The following is a 20813-nucleotide window of genomic DNA, read 5'->3' as shown; positions in this document are numbered from 1 at the left end:
GGTCAATTAATCTTTGATCTAAAATTTAATCACACTTAGAAATTTATTGTTATTCTCCAAAAATATATTCTACGGGCAATTATACCTTCTTTTTTTTCCCTACAAACTCAACTCTTATTGCGAATTCAGTTACCGTGATTATATCTGCGCTCATTAGATCAAGGTTTAGGGTTTAAAAGCATTATATAAAAGTCCAATGAAGCTGCTCTGGTAAACTGTCATGCTCCTTTACTTAGCTCCTAAATTATCCTTTTAACATAATCATTATCAGTATATAAAAGATAATAAGTTGTACAATTTAAATAAGAATGATCAATGTTTAGTCCAATATAAAGATATAGAAAAATCTATAGGAAGCGGTGCATGATTTGTTGGCGTGTTGCAATAAGTTGAGATTGCATGAGTGATAGTGTAGAATAGCATCATAGCCGTTGAATTCGACACTGAGAACTGAGAAGTGAGACCTTACTTCTTACTACACTCACAGTCAACACTGTCAGCTTTCCCAGAAAAGAGAGCCTCTTTCTTTGAACTTCTCACACTACAACCTTTCCCTCTCTCTCTCTCTCTCTCTCTCTCTTGCTCTCTTTCTCTTTCTGCTTTGCTAGTTCATGTCATGGCGTTTCTGAACCCTTTCTCTCTCCACATTCCCATGTCCTTGTTGCTCTTCCTCCTCTTCTTTTTTTGCTTCTGCAAAGCCAGTACTACTACTACCACCTCTACTACAACAAAGTCACTGTCCCCTTCTTCTTCACCCTCCACCACTACTTCCTCCTCTGATGTTCAACTTCTCTTGGGAAAGATCAAAGCTTCACTGCAAGGTAGTAACTCTGACAACCTTGTTTTGTCTTCATGGAACTCCTCCACCCCACTTTGTCAGTGGAGTGGCCTCAAATGGGTCTTCTCCAATGGCACTCCTCTCTCATGCACTGACTTGTCCTCTCCACAATGGACCAATCTCACTCTCCACAAAGACCCTTCTCTTCACTTGCTTTCCCTTCGGCTCCCTTCTGCAAACCTCTCTGGTTCCCTCCCCAGAGAGCTTGGAGGGTTCCCTATGCTCCAAAGTCTCTACCTTAACATAAACTCATTGGAGGGTACCATCCCTCTTGAGCTTGGTTATAGCTCCTCCCTCTCTGAGATTGATTTGGGTGACAATATGCTAAGTGGGGTTCTTCCACCCTCCATTTGGAACTTGTGTGAGAGGCTTGTTTCCCTTAGGCTCCATGGTAATTCCTTATCTGGGTCAGTTTCTGAGCCTGCATTGCCTAACTCTTCTTGCAAGAATATGCAGTTGCTTGATTTGGGTGGCAACAAGTTCTCTGGGAGTTTCCCTGAGTTCATCACAAAGTTTGGTGGCCTAAAGCAGCTTGACTTGGGGAACAACATGTTTATGGGGACAATTCCTCAAGGCCTAACTGGGCTTAGGCTTGAAAAATTGAATCTTTCACACAATAACTTTAGCGGGGTTTTGCCTTTGTTTGGAGGAGAATCCAAGTTTGGTGTGGATGCTTTTGAGGGTAATAGCCCTAGCCTGTGTGGACCACCTTTGGGAAGCTGTGCCAGGACCTCTACACTGAGTTCTGGTGCTGTTGCTGGCATTGTTATTAGTCTGATGACTGGTGCTGTAGTTTTGGCTTCTTTGCTGATAGGGTATATGCAGAACAAGAAGAGGGAGGGGAGTGGGGAGAGTGAGGATGAGTTGAATGATGAAGAGGAAGATGATGAAGATAATGGTGGCAATGCTATTGGTGGAGCTGGTGAGGGGAAGCTCATGTTGTTTGCTGGAGGTGAGAATTTGACATTGGATGATGTGTTGAATGCAACTGGGCAGGTTTTGGAGAAGACTTGTTATGGGACAGCTTATAAGGCTAAGCTTGCTGAAGGAGGCACCATTGCTTTGAGGTTGTTGAGAGAAGGTAGCTGCAAAGACAAGGCTTCTTGCTTGTCTGTTATAAGGCAATTGGGGAAAATTCGCCATGAGAATTTGATTCCTTTGAGAGCTTTCTATCAGGGGAAGAGAGGGGAGAAGCTCCTTATTTATGACTACCTGCCTCTCAGAACCCTTCATGATCTTTTACATGGTTTGTTCAATACATAACCCTCCCCTAATGCATTTCATTTCCTTTTATTGCTTTTGTATTTCAATCATGCACTTGCACAATGACAATTCAGATTGCACTGCCACTGCACTTTCATTTAATCCATTTAAATCTGTCATCATAAATTGAAGTGTGAAATCAATACCATTTTCAGTGACTGACTCTTTTTCTTTTGGTGGATAGTGTGTTAGTGGCTAATTTTATTAAGTTTTCTATAGACTGAGAATCCTATCCCAAAGCTAGAACCAAAATGCCGATCAATTTTAGCATAAAAAGTAAAGAAATTATACTTGCTGTTCAGATCTCTTAATAATCATGAAATCTAATAAAAGAAACTCTTAGAAACTAGGCTGTCCCCTTCTAGCAGCATTCTTATTTTTCTTGTTTTTCCTTCACAGAAAAGCGATGATCCGAAAAACAATATGTAATAGCAAGAACTTGCAACCTTTCTAATATATGTGATCATGTATGGATATTTATGAGGCCTATCAATAGGGTCACTGTTATGTCATAACTGGAGGTTATCCTTGTGTAATTTGTTTCATTTTATTGGAAATCAGACTGAATTTAAACAAGTGATTGTGAACTTAAATGGTTATTTGGCTTTAGTGAATTGAACAGCTACCCTGATGCTTGGCATTGACCGTTATGTTGTGACTTTAATTTTCCACAGAAGCTAAAGCTGGAAAACCTGTGCTGAACTGGGCTAGGCGACACAAGATTGCGTTGGGCATGGCAAGAGGTCTAGCTTATCTTCATACAGGACTTGAAGTTCCTGTCACTCATGCAAACGTAAGGTCCAAGAATGTGCTCGTGGACGACTTCTTTGCGGCCAGGCTCACTGATTTCGGCCTCGACAAGCTGATGATTCCATCCATAGCCGACGAAATGGTGGCGCTTGCCAAGACGGATGGCTACAAGGCTCCGGAGCTTCAAAGAATGAAGAAATGCAACTCCAGGACTGACGTTTATGCGTTCGGCATACTGCTGCTTGAAATCTTGATTGGGAAGAAGCCTGGGAAGAACGGAAGAAATGGGGAGTATGTGGACTTGCCTTCAATGGTGAAAGTGGCAGTTTTGGAGGAGACGACAATGGAAGTGTTTGATGTCGAACTTCTGAAAGGGATAAGAAGTCCTATGGAAGACGGGTTGGTGCAGGCACTGAAGCTGGCAATGGGGTGCTGTGCACCAGTGGCATCTGTTAGGCCAAGCATGGATGAAGTTGTGAGGCAATTGGAGGAGAATAGACCAAGGAACAGGTCTGCATTATACAGCCCTACAGAAACAAGAAGTGGAAGTGTTACCCCATTTTGAGCCTTTCAATTCAACAACATGCTTAAGCAAACTAGTGATTTTTACTTACTACTTGTGTTTCCTTTTTTCTCAGCTGAATCTGAATGTGAGGGTAGTCTATGATGGTCTAGAGAATGTTGTTATTTTTGTTTTTACTCCATAACTCTTTGCATTAGGTAGTCCCCTATTGTTTTTTAAATCAAATATAGTCACACAATTATGCAAATTCTTGCTTCTGGAAACTGTGCAGTGCTTCAACTACCTTAACTATTATGAATTGTTAGCAAAAGCCTTTGGCTAAATATGATGCTATATTTATAAATAGAGGATATTTTAACATATAAGAGATACTGATGAAATAATGGATTTATCCCCTTTAAAGGGACTTGTTCAGGACATTTCGAACAACTTTAGTTTTTGTTTGATTTTGGTTCCCTATTAAATATTTTAATTATTAGTTTTCTTTTTCATTTTTGGTCCTTTTAAATCCAAAATATGTTTTGGGGTGAGGAGCTGCTATACTCTTGGGTTGAAGAAACATTGCATTAAGAGACCCAAAAGCCAGAGCATAAGAGAATAGGTTATGTTAGGTAATTTATTTCAGTAATAGTTTTGAATTTTTTTTAATAACTGAAAAATTGATTTGATTCTCTGGTAAATAAATTTTTTAATATTTTTTAAAACATTATTTGGAGTAACATTATCTAAAATGCTAGCTTCTATTTTTTAATCTATTATATTTTATTCTCTTCTTAACCTTAAAATATTTATTAAATTTCTTTATTACCCTTTTTAAGTAAATTACAGTTTTTTTCCATTTATGGTGCTCATCATTCTCTTTTTCTCCTCCAACGTTCTTGCTCAGTCTCTTTTAATCAATAATTTCTTTATAAATAGAAAATTACAAGAGTGAAAAATTAATTAAAAAACTAAAATTACAACACATAAAATACATTTTTATTCATAGAATAATATTAAAATTTATAACAAAATATTATATAAACATATATATATATATATGTTATTTTATATTTTTCATCTATTTCAATTAAATATTTATGATTTAATAAGTAGGCTTAACAACTTTAAACTATAATTATTTTTTCAAGCTAATTTTTTCCAATTACAAATTTAATCCAAACAATACTACGATACCAATTTATTAAGTATACTCCCTTTTCAATTTTATTGTAGGTTTATATTGGTGGTGATGACAACGATAATCATATTGACGGTGATCACAGTGATAGTGATGATCTTGACATAAATTAATTTTTTTTTTTCAATAAAGGACATAATTTGAATTTAAAATATTTTAATCTTGACCTTTATTCTAATCTAACGTTTAAGATTGATCATTCTTATATAATATTATATATATATATATATATATATATATATATATATATATATATATATATATTATATGTAATATTCATCTGTCTCAAAATAGGTATTAAAAAAATTCACCAATTAAAGACGTCTTTTAGTTTGCTACACCTTTTTTACTTATAAACCTCCTTTTGTGTTTGTGTAATATATATATATATATATATAATATTATATAAGAATGATCAATCTTAAACATATATATATATATTAATTTAATAAATATACTTTATTTAGTATTATTATTTAATTGATTATATATTATTTTTTACTATTTCTATTGTATAATTTAATTTGTCTATTCAATATATACAAATAAAATTGACTTAAATAAACAAATTAACTTAAGTTAATGAAAATAGTCAAATATAATATATTTTACTCAATTAATATTATTAAACATTATATTTATGAAAAATAATTTGACTTATGAAGATTATAATAATTAATAAAAACATGAAACTGAAAATTATAATTAAATCCTACATTAATACTTGCATTTAAGTCATAAGTGCCCAGTTTTCAATTGAACTATTGCTAGCAATAATGTAAAATATTAATTCTTATATAATATTATATATATATATATATATATATATATATATATATATATTACACAAACACAAAAGGAGGTTTATAAGTAAAAAAGGTGTAGCAAACTAAAAGACGTTTTTAATTGGTGAATTTTTTTAATATGTGACACTTATTTTGAGACAGATGAATATTACATATAATATATATATATATATATATATATATATGTGTGTACACTTCAATGAATAAGATTATGTTTGAAGTTTATTAGAAGTAAGTGTAAAATAATTTTATTATGATAATACATATAAATTTATTATGATGATATGTTCTATGATCCTAACCGATATTGAGATACTTCCTTTAGTTCCAGACTAGCTAGTGATGTTGGTTCCTTCTAACAGGGTGACCTTAGTTTTGATTTCAAGACAAAGTTGTCAAAGCGATTTCTTCTGTTCAAATTAACATAAAAATGACTAAAAGGATTCAAGAACCAAATTCAATGTACCTATATTTCATGTTTTATTCAATAATTGCAATGCTTGTAAACCAAGCTTCAACAAATGACATCAAAGTTTATAAGAGAAAATCTCTTATATCTACGTTTAAGAACAAGAAATATCTGAGGAGATTGGTTTTAATGGAAATTGTTTGTTCCAAGCATATTTAAATTTGATAGCATCTCCGTAGATAGATTGGCCAGCATTAACAAGACAATGTCCATGGGAGACCCTCAAAAGTGAAGGATTTATGCGTTCAATGGATTGGAATCCAGTACAATTTAATATCACATTCTTTTGAACACATGGACACTTGTTGGTGATGGTCACACTCCATTCTAGCTTTCCTTGCACTTTAATTCCTGTTTGAATTTGACTTACAGATATATCACTCAAGAGACATTGACTATAACCTGACATAATAATACACAAGAGAAGTCATGAACAACAATTTATACATACTTTTACTCTTAATAAATTAGAAGGAAAAATTACCTTGAGAAATAAGAACAAGGAAAAGAATTATGCTAAAGATATTATGAGTCATTTTGCACAACACAAATACAAGCTTTGATTCTTGAATTTGTTTAGGCAAACTATAACACTAGTATATTGCGTTATTTTTATTTTTTATTTTTTGAGTGGAGATATGCGGCTTTATTTATAGATGAGTAATTGTAGATATTTTACATTATTGCTAGCAATAGTTCAATTGAAAACTGGGCACTTATGACTTAAATGCAAGTATTAATGTAGGATTTAATTATAATTTTCAGTTTCATGTTTTTATTAATTATTATAATCTTCATAAGTCAAATTATTTTTCATAAATATAATGTTTAATAATATTAATTGAGTAAAATATATTATATTTGACTATTTTCATTAACTTAAGTTAATTTGTTTATTTAAGTCAATTTTATTTGTATATATTGAATAGACAAATTAAATTATACAATAGAAATAGTAAAAAATAATATATAATCAATTAAATAATAATACTAAATAAAGTATATTTATTAAATTAATATATATATATATATATATATATATATATATATATATATGTTTTCATAAGTATAGTATATTTGTAATAACTTATCTCTCAATTCCTAATCTTAATAGTTTGACTATATATTTGTAAAAAAAAATAGTTTGACTATATATTATATTTAATAAATATGGAATTTAGTGTTGTTGGAAGTCAATAAGCTATTTTTTAGATATAATATATTCTTCAGTCAAACAAAAAATATAATATATTCTTTAAATATTATATACTTTTAAATGTACAGGTTTTCATATTAAAATGAATTAAATATAATATATTAATTAATAGATAAAATGATGTAATAAAATAATCAAATCATATTAGATGTATGTGCAAAAAACTTTACTTTGACAATAGATATAAATTAAAGAGAAGCACTAATAACACATTTTCTTTTGTATTTTTTGGTGTTTTTTCTCTTTAAAAAATTGAAATTCAGAATGTAAACGTTTAGAAATTTAATTTCTAAAGTGTATTAAATACATTTTGGAATTTTTTTAAAGTGTTACACAATTTTAACATTTCCAAAAACTAAATTCCAAAAAAATGAATGAAAAGTTTGTTTTTGATAGTCATCCTTTTCAAGACTCTCTAAGAGTCATCCTTTTGCAACATCCACTTAATGATTTTTTTGTGAGCACCCTTCAACACCATATCAAAATAATGATTGAAGAGTGCTGGCTACTATGGTTTTGATAGTTCGTATATGATCTTCACTTATATTACCATGTTGACCATATTTATGAAAGTCACATATTTTTCAAGGTCTTAACTCTAGGTTAAAATATGATTCTTGTTTTCATAAATGTAAAAATATTTAAAATTTATTTATGTAAAAATTTTAATATATTTTTTGTCCTCATAAAATTAAATTGTATCATTTTAAACAAATTCAAAGTTTGGATTTATTTAAATTTATGATGATGATTTTTTTTTAACATTAGTTATATCTTTTAGTGACTCAATTTAAAATTTGAAATAGAAAAAGTCTGACTAATTTCATATAAACATTTTTTGGGAAAGAATTTACATAAACATTAATTAGGTGTCACCAAATCATTTCTCCACTATTCACCCAAAAACAATCCTCCACTTCAAATAATAATAATAATAATAATAATAATAATAATAATAATAATAATAATAATTGCAATTGCAATTATGTTTTTTTAATCAATTACATTAATTTACAGATATCATCTAATCTCTTTTTGGCTTAAATATAATTTTTATCTTTTTATTCTTAAAATATGTAATTTTGATTTTCTATTTTAAAATAAAGACACTTAATCCTTTTATTTTTTAATTCTCATATTTTTAAAATAAAGACACTTAATTTTAGTTTCTATATTTTTAAATAAAAATATTTTGTTTTTCAGTTTTATAAAATTCCCAATATAATTTACTGATGTGACATAAAATAATTTATTTACTTCATTGTAATTAATGCTAATCAACCCGCTTTCAATTTGAGGGAATGACAAAAGTTACCGATTTTACAAAAGTAGAAAATTAAGTGATTCTACTTTAAAATTAAAATGGGAGATTAAAATTACATATTTTAATAATTATAAAAATTAAATGCTTCTATTTTAATATTTTAAAATAGGAAGTAAAGATTGAAGATTTTGAAAAAATTGAAAAACCAAAAATTACATTTAAGTCTTTTTTCTAAAAAAAAAAAAACAAACGAAGATATCATCTAATTTCATTGGCCAACAATTCTCGAAATGTGAAATCACCACGAATATTTGTGGTACTGGTATCAATTTTGCTTGGAATTCCAAAACAGATATCACGTATCTATTCTGTTTTAAATAAATGACAAAATCAATGATACAATGATACAATCAATTAAAATTTGAACGGTTGCATTGATTCAATGAAATTGAAACAACATTGGTTATTTAATGATAAAATCAATTAAAAAAAATTAATTGAAAATCAATTAGAAACTCCTATATTTCTATATTTTCAGAACTGCAATTTTACCCGACGCACGGTCAACACACTAGTTGTTTATAGTTTTTTTTTTAAAAAAAATTATTGTTTGTTTATTGTTTTTGAAATGTTATGAAATCATTTGAATATATACCAATATTTATGTCTAACTAAAATGTTTTTTGTAAAATTATAAATAATAGAAAATACATTAAAAATCATAATAATTCTTTTTTATATAGACTATAAACTTAATATTCATGCAGGGTACAAATTATTATACTGGAGATTGGATTGAAGTAATGCAGTACTCATTGATTGAAATGTAGATGCGAAAAATCATGGTAAATGGAAGTTTAATAATGAAAAGGAGAAGTTTTGACTTTTGAAATTTTCCTATAATTTTACAATGATCATTCATATATTTTCGATGATTCAATTGTTCAACTAATGCTTAGTTTTGATTTAAGTTAGATGTATCAATGCAAGTTATTGTTTTCAAGGTAACAAAAAAATGAACTCATAAGCAAATTCAATATACCTAAATTGAATGTTTTATTCAGGAACCCTTGTAAACCATATATGTTACAACAACTGGCATCAACCTATAAAAATCCCTTGGCTCTACATTTAAGAACAAGAAATCTGTGAGGAAATGGGATTTAATGGAAGTTGTTGGTTCCAAACATATTTGAATTTTAGAGGAACTTTAGAAATAGGTCGACCCATATTAACTTGACAACTATTTCCATAAATTCTCATAAGTTCAGGATCTGTGCGTTCAATGAATTGAAATCCAGTACAATTCAAGATCACATTCTCTTGAGCACATGCACATTTGTTGGTGATGGTTACACTCCATTGTGTTTGTCCTTGAACTTTAACTCCTGTTTGAAATTGGCTTACAGATATACTACTCAAGAAACATTGGCTGTACCCTAATAATATCATGATGCATGAAATATGTTACCAACAACAAATTATATATAAATTTATATTTTTCATATAGGCGAAAAGATTACCTTGAGAAATGAGGATAGAGAAGAGAACTACGCTTAGAATCTTGACAGTTGAATCATCCATTTCAGACAAGACAAATATAAACTTTGATTCTTAAATTTGTTTGGACAAAATATAACACTAGGTGTTATTTATAGACGAGTGATTGTAGATAACTTTTCCTTTCATTAGAGAAATAACGTACCAAATAATTAAATACCTTTTCTATATTATCTATAAAAGATCAAATTTGTATGACAATTAAGTTGAAATTAAAGAGACATAAATTACTTGCTAAAAAAATAAAACACGAAGAAACTTTAGAAAGTTGCCCAATATAATATGTTTTAATGGTTGATATGATTTCTTCTATAAAAAAAAATGGTTGATACGATTTATCTCTTTTAAAAAAAAATGGTTGATATGATTAATACCGGTAATAGTAAGTCAATTATAATGTTCACAAGATTTCAACATTTGCTGGTTACATTAAAATTATATATTTTATTTAAACTTCAATTTATTTTTAGTCTGTCTAATCTGATTTTTTATTTTATTCCTTATAATTTTTTAAAAATTATCCTTGGAATCTTTTTCATCAGCTAAAATTATTAACCGATGCTAAAATAGCTAACGATTATTGATGTCTTAAAAAATAATTATTGATGTCAACAAGTACAACGTGAACAAAGTGGTCATGTCAACAAGTTTTTTGTTAGCAAAAACAAAATGTCTTGAAAACAAGATAAAATAAATAAACATTTAATTAAATATTAATATACATGTGTTTATCTTGATTTAGAATTAGAAAAGGTGATACCTTTTACAGTACCACAATGTTGAGTCATAGATGTAGTCACAAGAAAAAACTATTTTAAAGGTTCCACCTAACAAACTTAAAAGGTTTATGATGGTGAACATAATTTTAAAAAAAGAAATTCATAACAACAATTTTAGGAACAATTTTCAAAATCCATATGGAAAAGTTAATTACACAAAGATTTTATCTATTTTTTAATTTATATAAAAATTTTAATGTATATAAAAATTTTAATGTATAATTAAGCAAAATTTATTTATTCACAAATGTTATTTTAAATAAAATTTAAATACTCAATTTTTGCTTCAAAAATAATTTTTTTTAATACTAATTGGTTTATCAAACTCTAATAGGGAATTTTTAAATAATAAGAAACCTTTTTATAGATAATTATACATAAGTAAAATGGAATTAAATATAAGTATTAATGTAAAATTTAATAATAATTCCAATTTCATATTTTTATTTTTATTTATCATCTTTATTCAATGTTTACATTTAATACAATTCATAGTCATATTTATTTAAGGAATATAATATTTAGTCACAATGGTTAATTTGAATGTGTATTTTATATATTAAATATAATATTTAATAAATTTTAATAAATATTAAAAGCAATTGGTTTTAAATATATATTATATTTAATAAAATTATAATAAATATGTTAAATTTAATGAAAACAAAACTTTACCATAATGTTTAATTGTTTTATATAGTATATTAAATAAGTAATATATTTAATAATATTATTTAATTTGACTACTATTATTATATTTAAATTAATTTAACTATTTGTCAATTTTACTATAAAAATATAACTAATATATTATAAATAAATTTGACTTAATAAACCAAACTAGCTTCAATATAATATAGTCAAATATAATGTCCATAATTCACTAAATAATATGCATTAAATATTAAATACAGTATTTAATAAGGTATTTATTAAATATTAAAAACTATATTAATTGAATAATATATTAAATAAATATTAAATACCTCATTAAATACTATATATAAAAAATAACATATTTAATATGTATTAAATATAGTATTTAATGTTTTTTAACGAATTTATTATTCTCTTTGTTCCAAAATAAGTATTGTCGTAGATTATTTTACACGGATCAAGCAAAATTAATAAATAAATAAAAAGATAAAATTTTTACAAAATTGATGATATTAAATAAATGAAATAGAGTAACATTAATATTATATTTAAAAATTAAAGTAAAACTTATTAAGAGTACTAATAGAAAAAAATAATATCATATTAAAAAAAATAATATGACAAGTATTATGGGATAAATTTTTTTAACCTATGACATTTATTTTGAGACAAATAAATATTACATTGTAATTATATATATATATATATATATATATATATATATATATATTATAGTATATTAAATAAGTAATCTTAACTATTTTATCACATAATCTTATTATATATATATATATATATATATATATATATATATATATATAATAAGATTATGTGATAAAATAGTTAAAATTTATTAAAAGTAAGTGTAAAATAATTTTATTATGAGAATACATATCAATTTAATTCATAAACTATTACAATGTCAATTAGAATCATAGAACCTATCATCTAAAAAAAAAGAAAAAAGAAAACATACACTAAAAGTTACATATAGTAGTCAAATTTACAACACAATTAAAATGAAATGTAAATGTTTAAAGTGGATAATAAATAAGAGAAAATGACAATAATAGATAAAGGATAAAACGATTAAAAAATGATAATGTTAAAAATTACAAATATTAGGTTGGGATTGAATGATAATTTTATAAAAACCATCAAACCGCGTTGATTAGATAACATGTGTTTGTTCTAAGTTAACTAAATGAACATTAAAGATGTAAACAAAATAAAATCTTTTATAATTTAAAGTAAGCAAATTTCAGCGTATTTTTTTTCCCGGAAATTGCTTTATGCTACGAAGAATATTTCACACGAAAGTACGAAAATAAAAATTAACGACTGATCCATTATTTGCGATAATTCTATTTTTTATTTTTTCTTTTGATTTAATCTTTAACCAATAAAAAAAAGTTATGATGTGTATTTCATACTCATTCGTGTATATTGATTTGGTATTGTATAGCAGTACTCTTTTTTTTTTTTCCGCCCAAAGTAAAGGCACCTTAGGTATTTTTTTTTTAGTTATTTTATTTTTTATTTATTTAATAAATTTTATTTTCTCTATTCCTAAATAATTATTGTATTTGAAAAAAAATTATTCCAAAATAAATATTATATTTAATTTTTCAATATAATATTAATTATTCTTTTCTAGTAACATTCTTTTAATAAGTGTCAATTTATCCTTTCAGTTTAATATTCAAATTAAGGTTAATTTTATATATTTTTATCTATTATTTATTGTAAAACAATTTAAGATAACATTTATACTAAAAAAATAAAAATGATATGATTGTATTATTTTTAATAATTAGAAAATATTTCTTAAAAAATAATTAAAGAATTTGATTAAATTTTTTATACTAGTAAAGAGACTCAATTAAACTTATTTTAATTAATTATAATTAAGAAATTAATGAGTAAAGTATTAAATTAGTCCCTTATTTTTGGAGGTGCTGTCAATTTGGTCCTTCAGATTTAAAAAATATCAAAATGATTCTCGACTTTACATTTTATTTATCACATTAATCTATGTCGTTACAGTCAGTAAATGTGTGATGTTAAGTACCACCTGAACCCATATTTATTAAATTATGTTATATTAGTTCCTTTAACGTCAATTTAACCCCTCGTTATGTAACAAATAGAAGAAATTGATCTGGAAGTTCCACGTGTGTGTCCAGTGGCAACGTGCCACATTATATATTTATCCACGGTGTTAATAGACCACTAATGACAAGACGAATGTGACAAACAAAATATAAAGTCGAGGATTATTTTAACATTTTTTAAATCTCAAGAACAAAATTAACACACCTTCAAAAGTGAAAGATTAATTTCATACTTTGAAATTAATCCTATAATTAAATCTGAAAATAGGCAGGAAGCACTCGCAGATACCGTTTTCTCTTTGAAGAGCTAACACTCACCAAATATTTCTTTGCTTTTAATTTTCGAACGCTACAAAAACAATCCACCCACGCCCAATGTGAGAAGATTCGTATCATCCATCGGAATCCGACACCGGAGAACAGCCGCACACGGCGGCGAAGAACATTCGAAACTTGATTTTCCCGATGGAGTGGCTCCAAACGCTGCCTCCACCCTCTCACCTCTCGCCCTCCGCACTCTCCTTCCTCGATCACAGGCTCCACACGCAGCTCGCCCTCGCCGAGGCTCCCACCTTCGTGGCCGAGCTCCAGACTCAGTGTTCCGAGTTGGATCGCTCGCTCGACGAGTTGACTCGGCTTCTCGGAGCTGGTCTCGCCGCGTACGCCTCCTTCTCCGGAGAAATCCACGGCCTCTTCGGGGACGTCACCGAGAGGCTGATCGCTCTCTCCTCCACCGTCGTGCCAGGTTCGATTCGATGAAATTGTTTTTTAGGGTTTATTATTTTTTTTATTGTGTTGGATTTTGAGAAATTGTTTTTGTTTTGTTGATTGAAGATGGAGGAAGAGGCGAAGAGGATGGCAAGGGTTTCAGAGAGGAGCTTGCGACTTTGGCGAAGGAAGTGGCTAGGTTGGAGACGGTTCGTGTTTATGCAGGTTGGTTGTTTTTTCAATTTTTTTATTTATTTTTGAATTGTGCAAAAGGGTGAACATTGTGGGAAGAATTTTGAGTTGACGGTTCTGTGTTGAAGTGTTTTTGTTTGGTTGATTGTTATGACGTAGGTTAGTTGTAATTGTCAAGAAATGTTTTGGTTAGAACTTAGAAGTTTGAGTCTTGGGTATTACCTTCTCTTTTGGTTAGTGCTGTTAGTTCTTAAAACTGCATTTTGTATCTTCCATAGACAGCTCTTAAACTTGATACTTGCGGTGCAAAATCAAAGAACATTGTGGAGGCGGGAGGAATTGAACAATGATGTCTTTGTTGAAGTATTGGTTATTGATGATTGTTGTGATATGGATTTGTTGTGATCATCAATAAGACCTAGTTTGGATAAATTTTTCATTAAGCATATAGGAGAAGAAAATAAGAAGGAAAAATGAAATAAAGTTCTTCAATAAGTTTAAATCAACTTACACACTTCAACTTTTATAGAAGCTCTCTCATCTAACTTCTCCAAAAGCTGAGATGCATAAGGTGAATTTAATTTATGGAAGAAGTTTGATTCATTTTGCTTTATATTTTCTTCTCCTATAAGTGCTTATTGAGAACATTATCCAAACTAGTGCTAACTGTAAAGCTTTTAAAATGATGGTTATTACCTTCGATTTAAGTTCTTAGGTATTGCTTTTTTTTTTTGTGAATGTTGATAGTTTCCTAACACTCCCGTGTGTCTTCTAGAGACAGAACTTAAGCACGATGCTTTTAGTATAACTTTGATGAATATTATGGGAAGAATGAGACTTGTGTTTTTACTGTAATATTTTTGTTTCAGTAGTTTTTAACTTTTTTTTATGTGGATCTGTTGTGATTATCAAGAAATATTATGCTTTTCAGTGATGGTTATCATACTGTGTTTGGTTTGATTTCTTAGGTGTTACCTTTTGGTGAATGTTGTTTGATTCTTGAAACTCCTTTGTTTGTCTTTCAGAGACAGCACTGAAACTTGATACTTTGGTTGGTGATATTGAGGATGCTGTATCATTTACCATGAGCAAGAACATAAGGAAACATTCTAGTCAAAATTCACAAGTGAGCATACTTTCATAATATTAACCAGATGATAGTGGAACTATAGCATAACTATATTCTTAATTTATCTCAAATATTTCAGGAAATGCATATGCTTGCTATTAAAACACTGAAAACAACAGAAGGCATATTAATTTCAATTACAAAAGCACATCCCCAGTGGAAGCATCTTGTATCAGCTGTTGATCACAGAGTAGACCGAGCTCTTGCTATTTTGAGGCCCCAGGCAATTGCTGAGCATCGGGCACTTCTTGCTTCGCTTGGATGGCCCCCACCTCTTTTTGCCTTAAACTCCTTGGATTCAGATGCAAGGACTGCAAATCAAGTTGCGAATCCTCTACTGACCATGCAAGTGGATCTTAAAGTCCAGTACTCTGAAAACTTTCTTGCTTTGTGCAACCTACAGGAGTTGCAACGACAAAGGAAAGCCAGACAACTTGAGGGCCATGACAGGGAAGTTGCTCTACGACAATCACTTTGGGTAATAGAAGAGCTTGTGAATCCCTTATCATTGGCTTCCCAACGACATTTCTCAAAATGGGTTGATAAACCAGAATTTATTTTTACTCTTGTATATAAAATCACAAGGGATTATGTTGATTCTATGGATGAATTGTTGCAGCCATTGGTTGATGAAGCAAAGTTGCTTGGTTACAGTTGTAGAGAAGAATGGATCTCAGCAATGGTAACCTCTTTAACCACATACTTGGCAAAAGAAATTTTCCCTAGTTACATTAGTCAACTAGATGAAGAGAGTGTTATAGGAATTCAGTCATCTGCTAGAATATCATGGCTACATCTCATTGATTTGACGATAGCTTTTGACAAAAGGATTAAGTCTTTGGTAGAGCATTCTGGGATCTTGCTATCCTTTGATGATGATATCATGCAGAAAATTTCTTCTCTATCTGTATTTTGTGATCGTCCAGATTGGCTTGATCTATGGGCTGAAATAGAGCTAGGTGATGCCCTAGGTAAGTTGAAACCAGACATCCAAGATGAGAATAATTGGAGAAAGAAAGTTGAAGGTGTGGTTCTTTCATCCTATACTGATGATCACAAGTCTCCTCTGATTTCTAATGCCTTTCTTCGCCATCTAGCATCTGTTATTGATCGTTGCCGATCATTGCCTAGTGTAATTTTGAGGTCAAAATTTCTCAGATTTGCAGGTGTTCCTATTATAAGAAATTTTTTTGATTCCATACTTATCCGCTGCCAAGAAGCTGAAGGTTTGACTGCCTTAACCGATGATGATGCTGTAATTAAAGTTACAATTTCTGTCAATGCTGCTCATTACTTTGAATCTGTTCTAAAGGAATGGTCTGAGGATGTCTTTTTCCTTGAGATGGGAATGGATGAGGATGATAAAACAGAATTGGAAAGTAATTCAAATAGTTATGGTGAACTGTTGCCAGAGAGTTCCAGAAGGGTTATTTTTGATGATGAGATAAAAAAGCTGGAAGAGTTCAGAACAGAGTGGGTTGAAAAGATTTCCCTTGTTATTTTGAGAGGTTTTGATTCTCATTCTCGAGATTATGTGAAGAACAAGAGGCAATGGCAAAAGGGTGAAGAAGGATGGACTGTGTCAAAGACTCTAATAGAAGCCCTGGATTATCTTCAGAGTAAAATGTCAGTGGTAGAAGTAAGTTTGAATGATAGGGATTTTGTTGGGGTTTGGAGAAGTTTGGCAGCAGGAATTGATCGATTGATTTTTAATGGTATTCTCATAAGCAATGTAAAATTTCACAATAGTGGTGTTGAAAGATTTGGTAGCGACTTGGAAGTTTTATTTGGGGTATTTGGGGCTTGGTGCTTGCGACCTGAAGGTTTTTTCCCAAAATCAAGTGAAGGTCTGAAGTTGTTAAAGATGGATGAAAATAGAGTGCAAGAATGTATGGGAGGGGGGAAGAGATGGTTGAAGGAGAATGGGATCAGGCGTTTGAGTGTAACTGAAGCAGAAAAGATTTTGAAGAATAGGGTGTTCAGGAGTTGAAGCTTTTAGCTTACATTTTAAGCACATGCTTTGCTGAAATGGCATGAGGAAGTGTGAAGATTTAGGATCGTTTCATGGTGTACATGACTGTAGACCAGTTGAACTAAATTCAATTTTGCAAAGTTGCAATAAATATATTTTCAATTAATATTCTCAGGCATTGCCTTAAAGACCACGTACCTCAAATTTGGGGGCATGGCTAATACTTCATATTTCTAGATGCTAATTATACTGTAAATGTGTAGTGAGGAAAACTATTCTTCCTATTCGTATAATTTATTATTTTTTATGCTGGTTTTCGAATTTTGAAAGGAACAAGAACTATGTAAATGAATAACTGTTATTGTGAATTGTTATTCCTTTGTTTTTGCTTTCTATTGAACATGCAACCAAAAGAATTTTTACGGTACACTGAATTAATTTGAAGTTCGTATATTTAACTTTTGTAATTTTCTTTTAAAATTTATTTTGGTGTTTAAGTTAAAAATTTACCTGCTTTCTTTTTCCTAATTGATGTATTTTTTTTAAGTGCTGATTGTTGATCTCATTGTGCGTGCTGGTTGAGTGTAAATTGAGCATTGAGGATAGTGTTTATTCAATTTGGAAATTGTAAAGAAAAGAAAGCTCTGAGCTGGTATAGTGTTCATGTTTTGGACTGTATTTGCTGAAACTAAAAACCTACAATTGTTCAACACCTGGATGTATGCGTTCTTTTGGTTGCAAGGCTGATATATTTTTACTTAGTAGGAGAAAATAGAACTAGTGGATCATCCACACCAACAATGGCTGCTATGAACCAATAAGCTATAAAACCCTGCAGATTAAACGATCTGTTTGATTTATAAACAGAAAAATATTGTACATAGATACTAGAATTGAACTGTTAGGTTTTGGAATCCTTATATAGCATGCTATAGTTGCCATAAACTGCATAATACCAAAGGAGAAAGTAAATGCTCTTCCAATGGATGAGGAGGATCATATCTTGGCTTTCATTCGTTGATGCAAATTGTTAATATCTTTGCTCTGTTATGATTGAAACAAATTACAGTTGCTCTGTTATGATTAAGGTTAGGTAGTTCTTCGGTTTTACAAAGGCAGTTGCCTGTGTTATTGGAATCCTGGCTTAGAATTAAAACTGATTTACTTTTGATTTTTAAGTGGCTACAGAGTAGTAATATTGAATAAACAAAAAAGAAAAAAATACCTACATGGTTTTTTTACGCATCACACATGCATGCTTACATCACAGCTAATATAATTTCACGAGTTTATATTTTCTGCTTGAATTTCAATCAGCCTAAATTTACTGTCACATAGCTATAGTAATAGTTTAGTTCTCACATAGGCGGCTTAATAAGCAACTTGTGAAGAACTAAAGTTCTTTAGTTAGTTTTGAAGTTGCTTATTAGTAAGTTTATATCTTTTAGTAAAGGTTTCTGGAGAATTCATTTTCACCAATTTATTTAATCTCTTTTAATTTGATATGTATTTTATGTCTTTCTTTTCAAGTTGAGGGTGAGCTCTATATTGAATTATTGATGATTTAATTTAGCTTTCAAACTTGCATCATTTCTACTTGTCATTCTAGGCCTAGGCTTGTTGAATCTTGTCTTGGATTATTTACTAGCAAAAGAAGAGAAACTATTAGGCTTGTCTTAGCTTTACTTTGAATCTTCATTTGACTCAAATGATGTGTTAGCTTTCAAACTGAATAGTTCTCATTTTTTGTGTTTGTTTTTAATTGAAATAATGATGACAAAATGATATAGGACTTATTTTTTCTTTCTTTTTGGAAAAGATATACTTTCTATGCTTTAGTTTTAATTTATATTTTTAAAATATAATTGGAGAAGAATATATATATATATATATATACATTCAAAATAAATAATTATGAAAATAATATAACTTATTTCAATGATTAAATTTATAAATGGGAATAATTTAATTATTTATTCTGAATAAGGAATTTTATAAATTAAAGAAATTTAAATTAAAGCAATGAAAATTCTTAGAATTTAGATTTTTTGTTAAAATTTTAAAATGTTCTTTGGACTAGTCATGAAGTATAATGGCAACCACAACAATAATAGTGATAATGATAGTGGAAGTAATTGACATGACAATGATGATTTCAATGATTGTGAAAACAAGTAATGACAATAGTAATACTAGTAAGGTAAAAATAATAATCATGTGATAAAAATATCGACTAAGGTAAAGAAAACAAGATAGGTGGTGGTGGCTCATTGAATTTTTATGTGAGTCTTTTAATCTCAACCTTTTATATCAAATGAATATATGCTAGCAAATGTTTATAGGATTGACTAATATAAAAAACTTCTTTTTTAGTAAAGAATACATTATCAAGTTATATTCAGAAATTATATTAAAATACACCCATGATATAACATGCTAACATATTCCAACTAAAAATCAAATCGTGTGAACATTAGAAAAATCACTTAAATAAATATATTAATAACTAGGAATTATATTAACCTTTACACTTGATGTATAAGATAAAAGTATATTAATAATTTTTTTATGAATAGAAATTTGAAAATCACTTAAATAATAAAATTTAAAGAACATGTTAAAAATTTCATACTAAAATATAACATAAAAAATTCATTTCAAAGTAACCAATACTTATACTTTTTTATTAATTGTGTTATAATTGTTCATTCTTTAATTTACTCTTTTACTTAATAATTTATATCTACTTCTAGATAATTTTTATTTAGTGTTTCATTATTTTTTTATAATAATATTTTATTAAATTTTTAAAAACATAATTGAACATATTTATATGTTTTAAATCTAATTTTATTGTGCAAGCCACCAATGAATATTAGTAGATTAGTGTGTGTATATATAAAAAAAAAAAAAGCGAGACAAAGAGAGAGACATAAGGGAAAAGTAAGGTCTCAGCTTGTGCTTACTTAGTCTTCATCACCTCATGTTCTGTGGACACACTGCTGCTATTGTCTCTGACATTTGCATGCTCTATATATTCCTATAACTTGCTTCTTCACAGTCTCATACTGTTCACTGATACGGAAACTTGAGAGCAGAGGGAATATGTCGTTTCCCAAATCTCATTTATTGAAAGCTAGTGGACAGTGAGAAACAGCCATAACGAATTTGGTTAAAAGATCAATGGATCCACACCTAGCACGCTATGCCCTAGCTAGTAGGAGGAGGAGAGATCCACAGAGAGAGATGTAGCAATTGGCAGTTATGAAGATTTGGTTTTGAAGGGTGGGTAGGGTGTGTGGAGCTGTGGGAGTGACCATTTTGTGTGTGAATCAGGCCAAAACGGTGCAAGAATATTTGGCATGGTTGATGGAGAATAGGATCAGGCAATTT

General features: G+C 29.3%; 2 protein-coding genes and 2 long non-coding RNA genes across 4 annotated transcripts; 2 read left to right on the top strand and 2 right to left on the bottom strand.

The window, feature by feature from the left end:
- Positions 1-387: 387 nt before the first annotated feature.
- Positions 388-3637, top strand: LOC114423780 (putative kinase-like protein TMKL1). The gene is made up of 2 exons (XM_028390658.1): positions 388-2084; positions 2776-3637. The coding sequence occupies exons 1-2, from the start codon at positions 617-619 to the stop codon at positions 3414-3416; spliced, it is 2109 nt and encodes a 702-aa protein (XP_028246459.1). The 5' UTR covers positions 388-616; the 3' UTR covers positions 3417-3637.
- A 2179-nt stretch (positions 3638-5816) lies between these two features.
- LOC114422628 lies at positions 5817-6437 on the bottom strand. The gene is made up of 2 exons (XR_003668706.1): positions 6314-6437; positions 5817-6231 (listed from the first exon to the last, which is right to left on the bottom strand). It is a non-coding gene; the product is annotated as an uncharacterized LOC114422628 (long non-coding RNA).
- Positions 6438-9341: 2904 nt separating this feature from the next.
- On the bottom strand, positions 9342-9926 carry LOC114422254. Its single transcript, XR_003668653.1, has 2 exons — positions 9833-9926; positions 9342-9748 (listed from the first exon to the last, which is right to left on the bottom strand). It is a non-coding gene; the product is annotated as an uncharacterized LOC114422254 (long non-coding RNA).
- A 3767-nt stretch (positions 9927-13693) lies between these two features.
- Positions 13694-17813, top strand: LOC114423778 (RINT1-like protein MAG2). The gene is made up of 4 exons (XM_028390657.1): positions 13694-14164; positions 14254-14352; positions 15345-15445; positions 15528-17813. Exons 1-4 carry the CDS (start codon positions 13885-13887, stop codon positions 17436-17438), a joined length of 2391 nt encoding a protein of 796 aa, XP_028246458.1. The 5' UTR covers positions 13694-13884; the 3' UTR covers positions 17439-17813.
- Positions 17814-20813: the final 3000 nt, after the last annotated feature.

Source organism: Glycine soja, chromosome 8 (assembly GCF_004193775.1).
Source record: "Glycine soja cultivar W05 chromosome 8, ASM419377v2, whole genome shotgun sequence".
Lineage (NCBI taxonomy): Eukaryota > Viridiplantae > Streptophyta > Magnoliopsida > Fabales > Fabaceae > Glycine > Glycine soja.
This window is presented reverse-complemented; position numbering and strand designations above follow the sequence as displayed.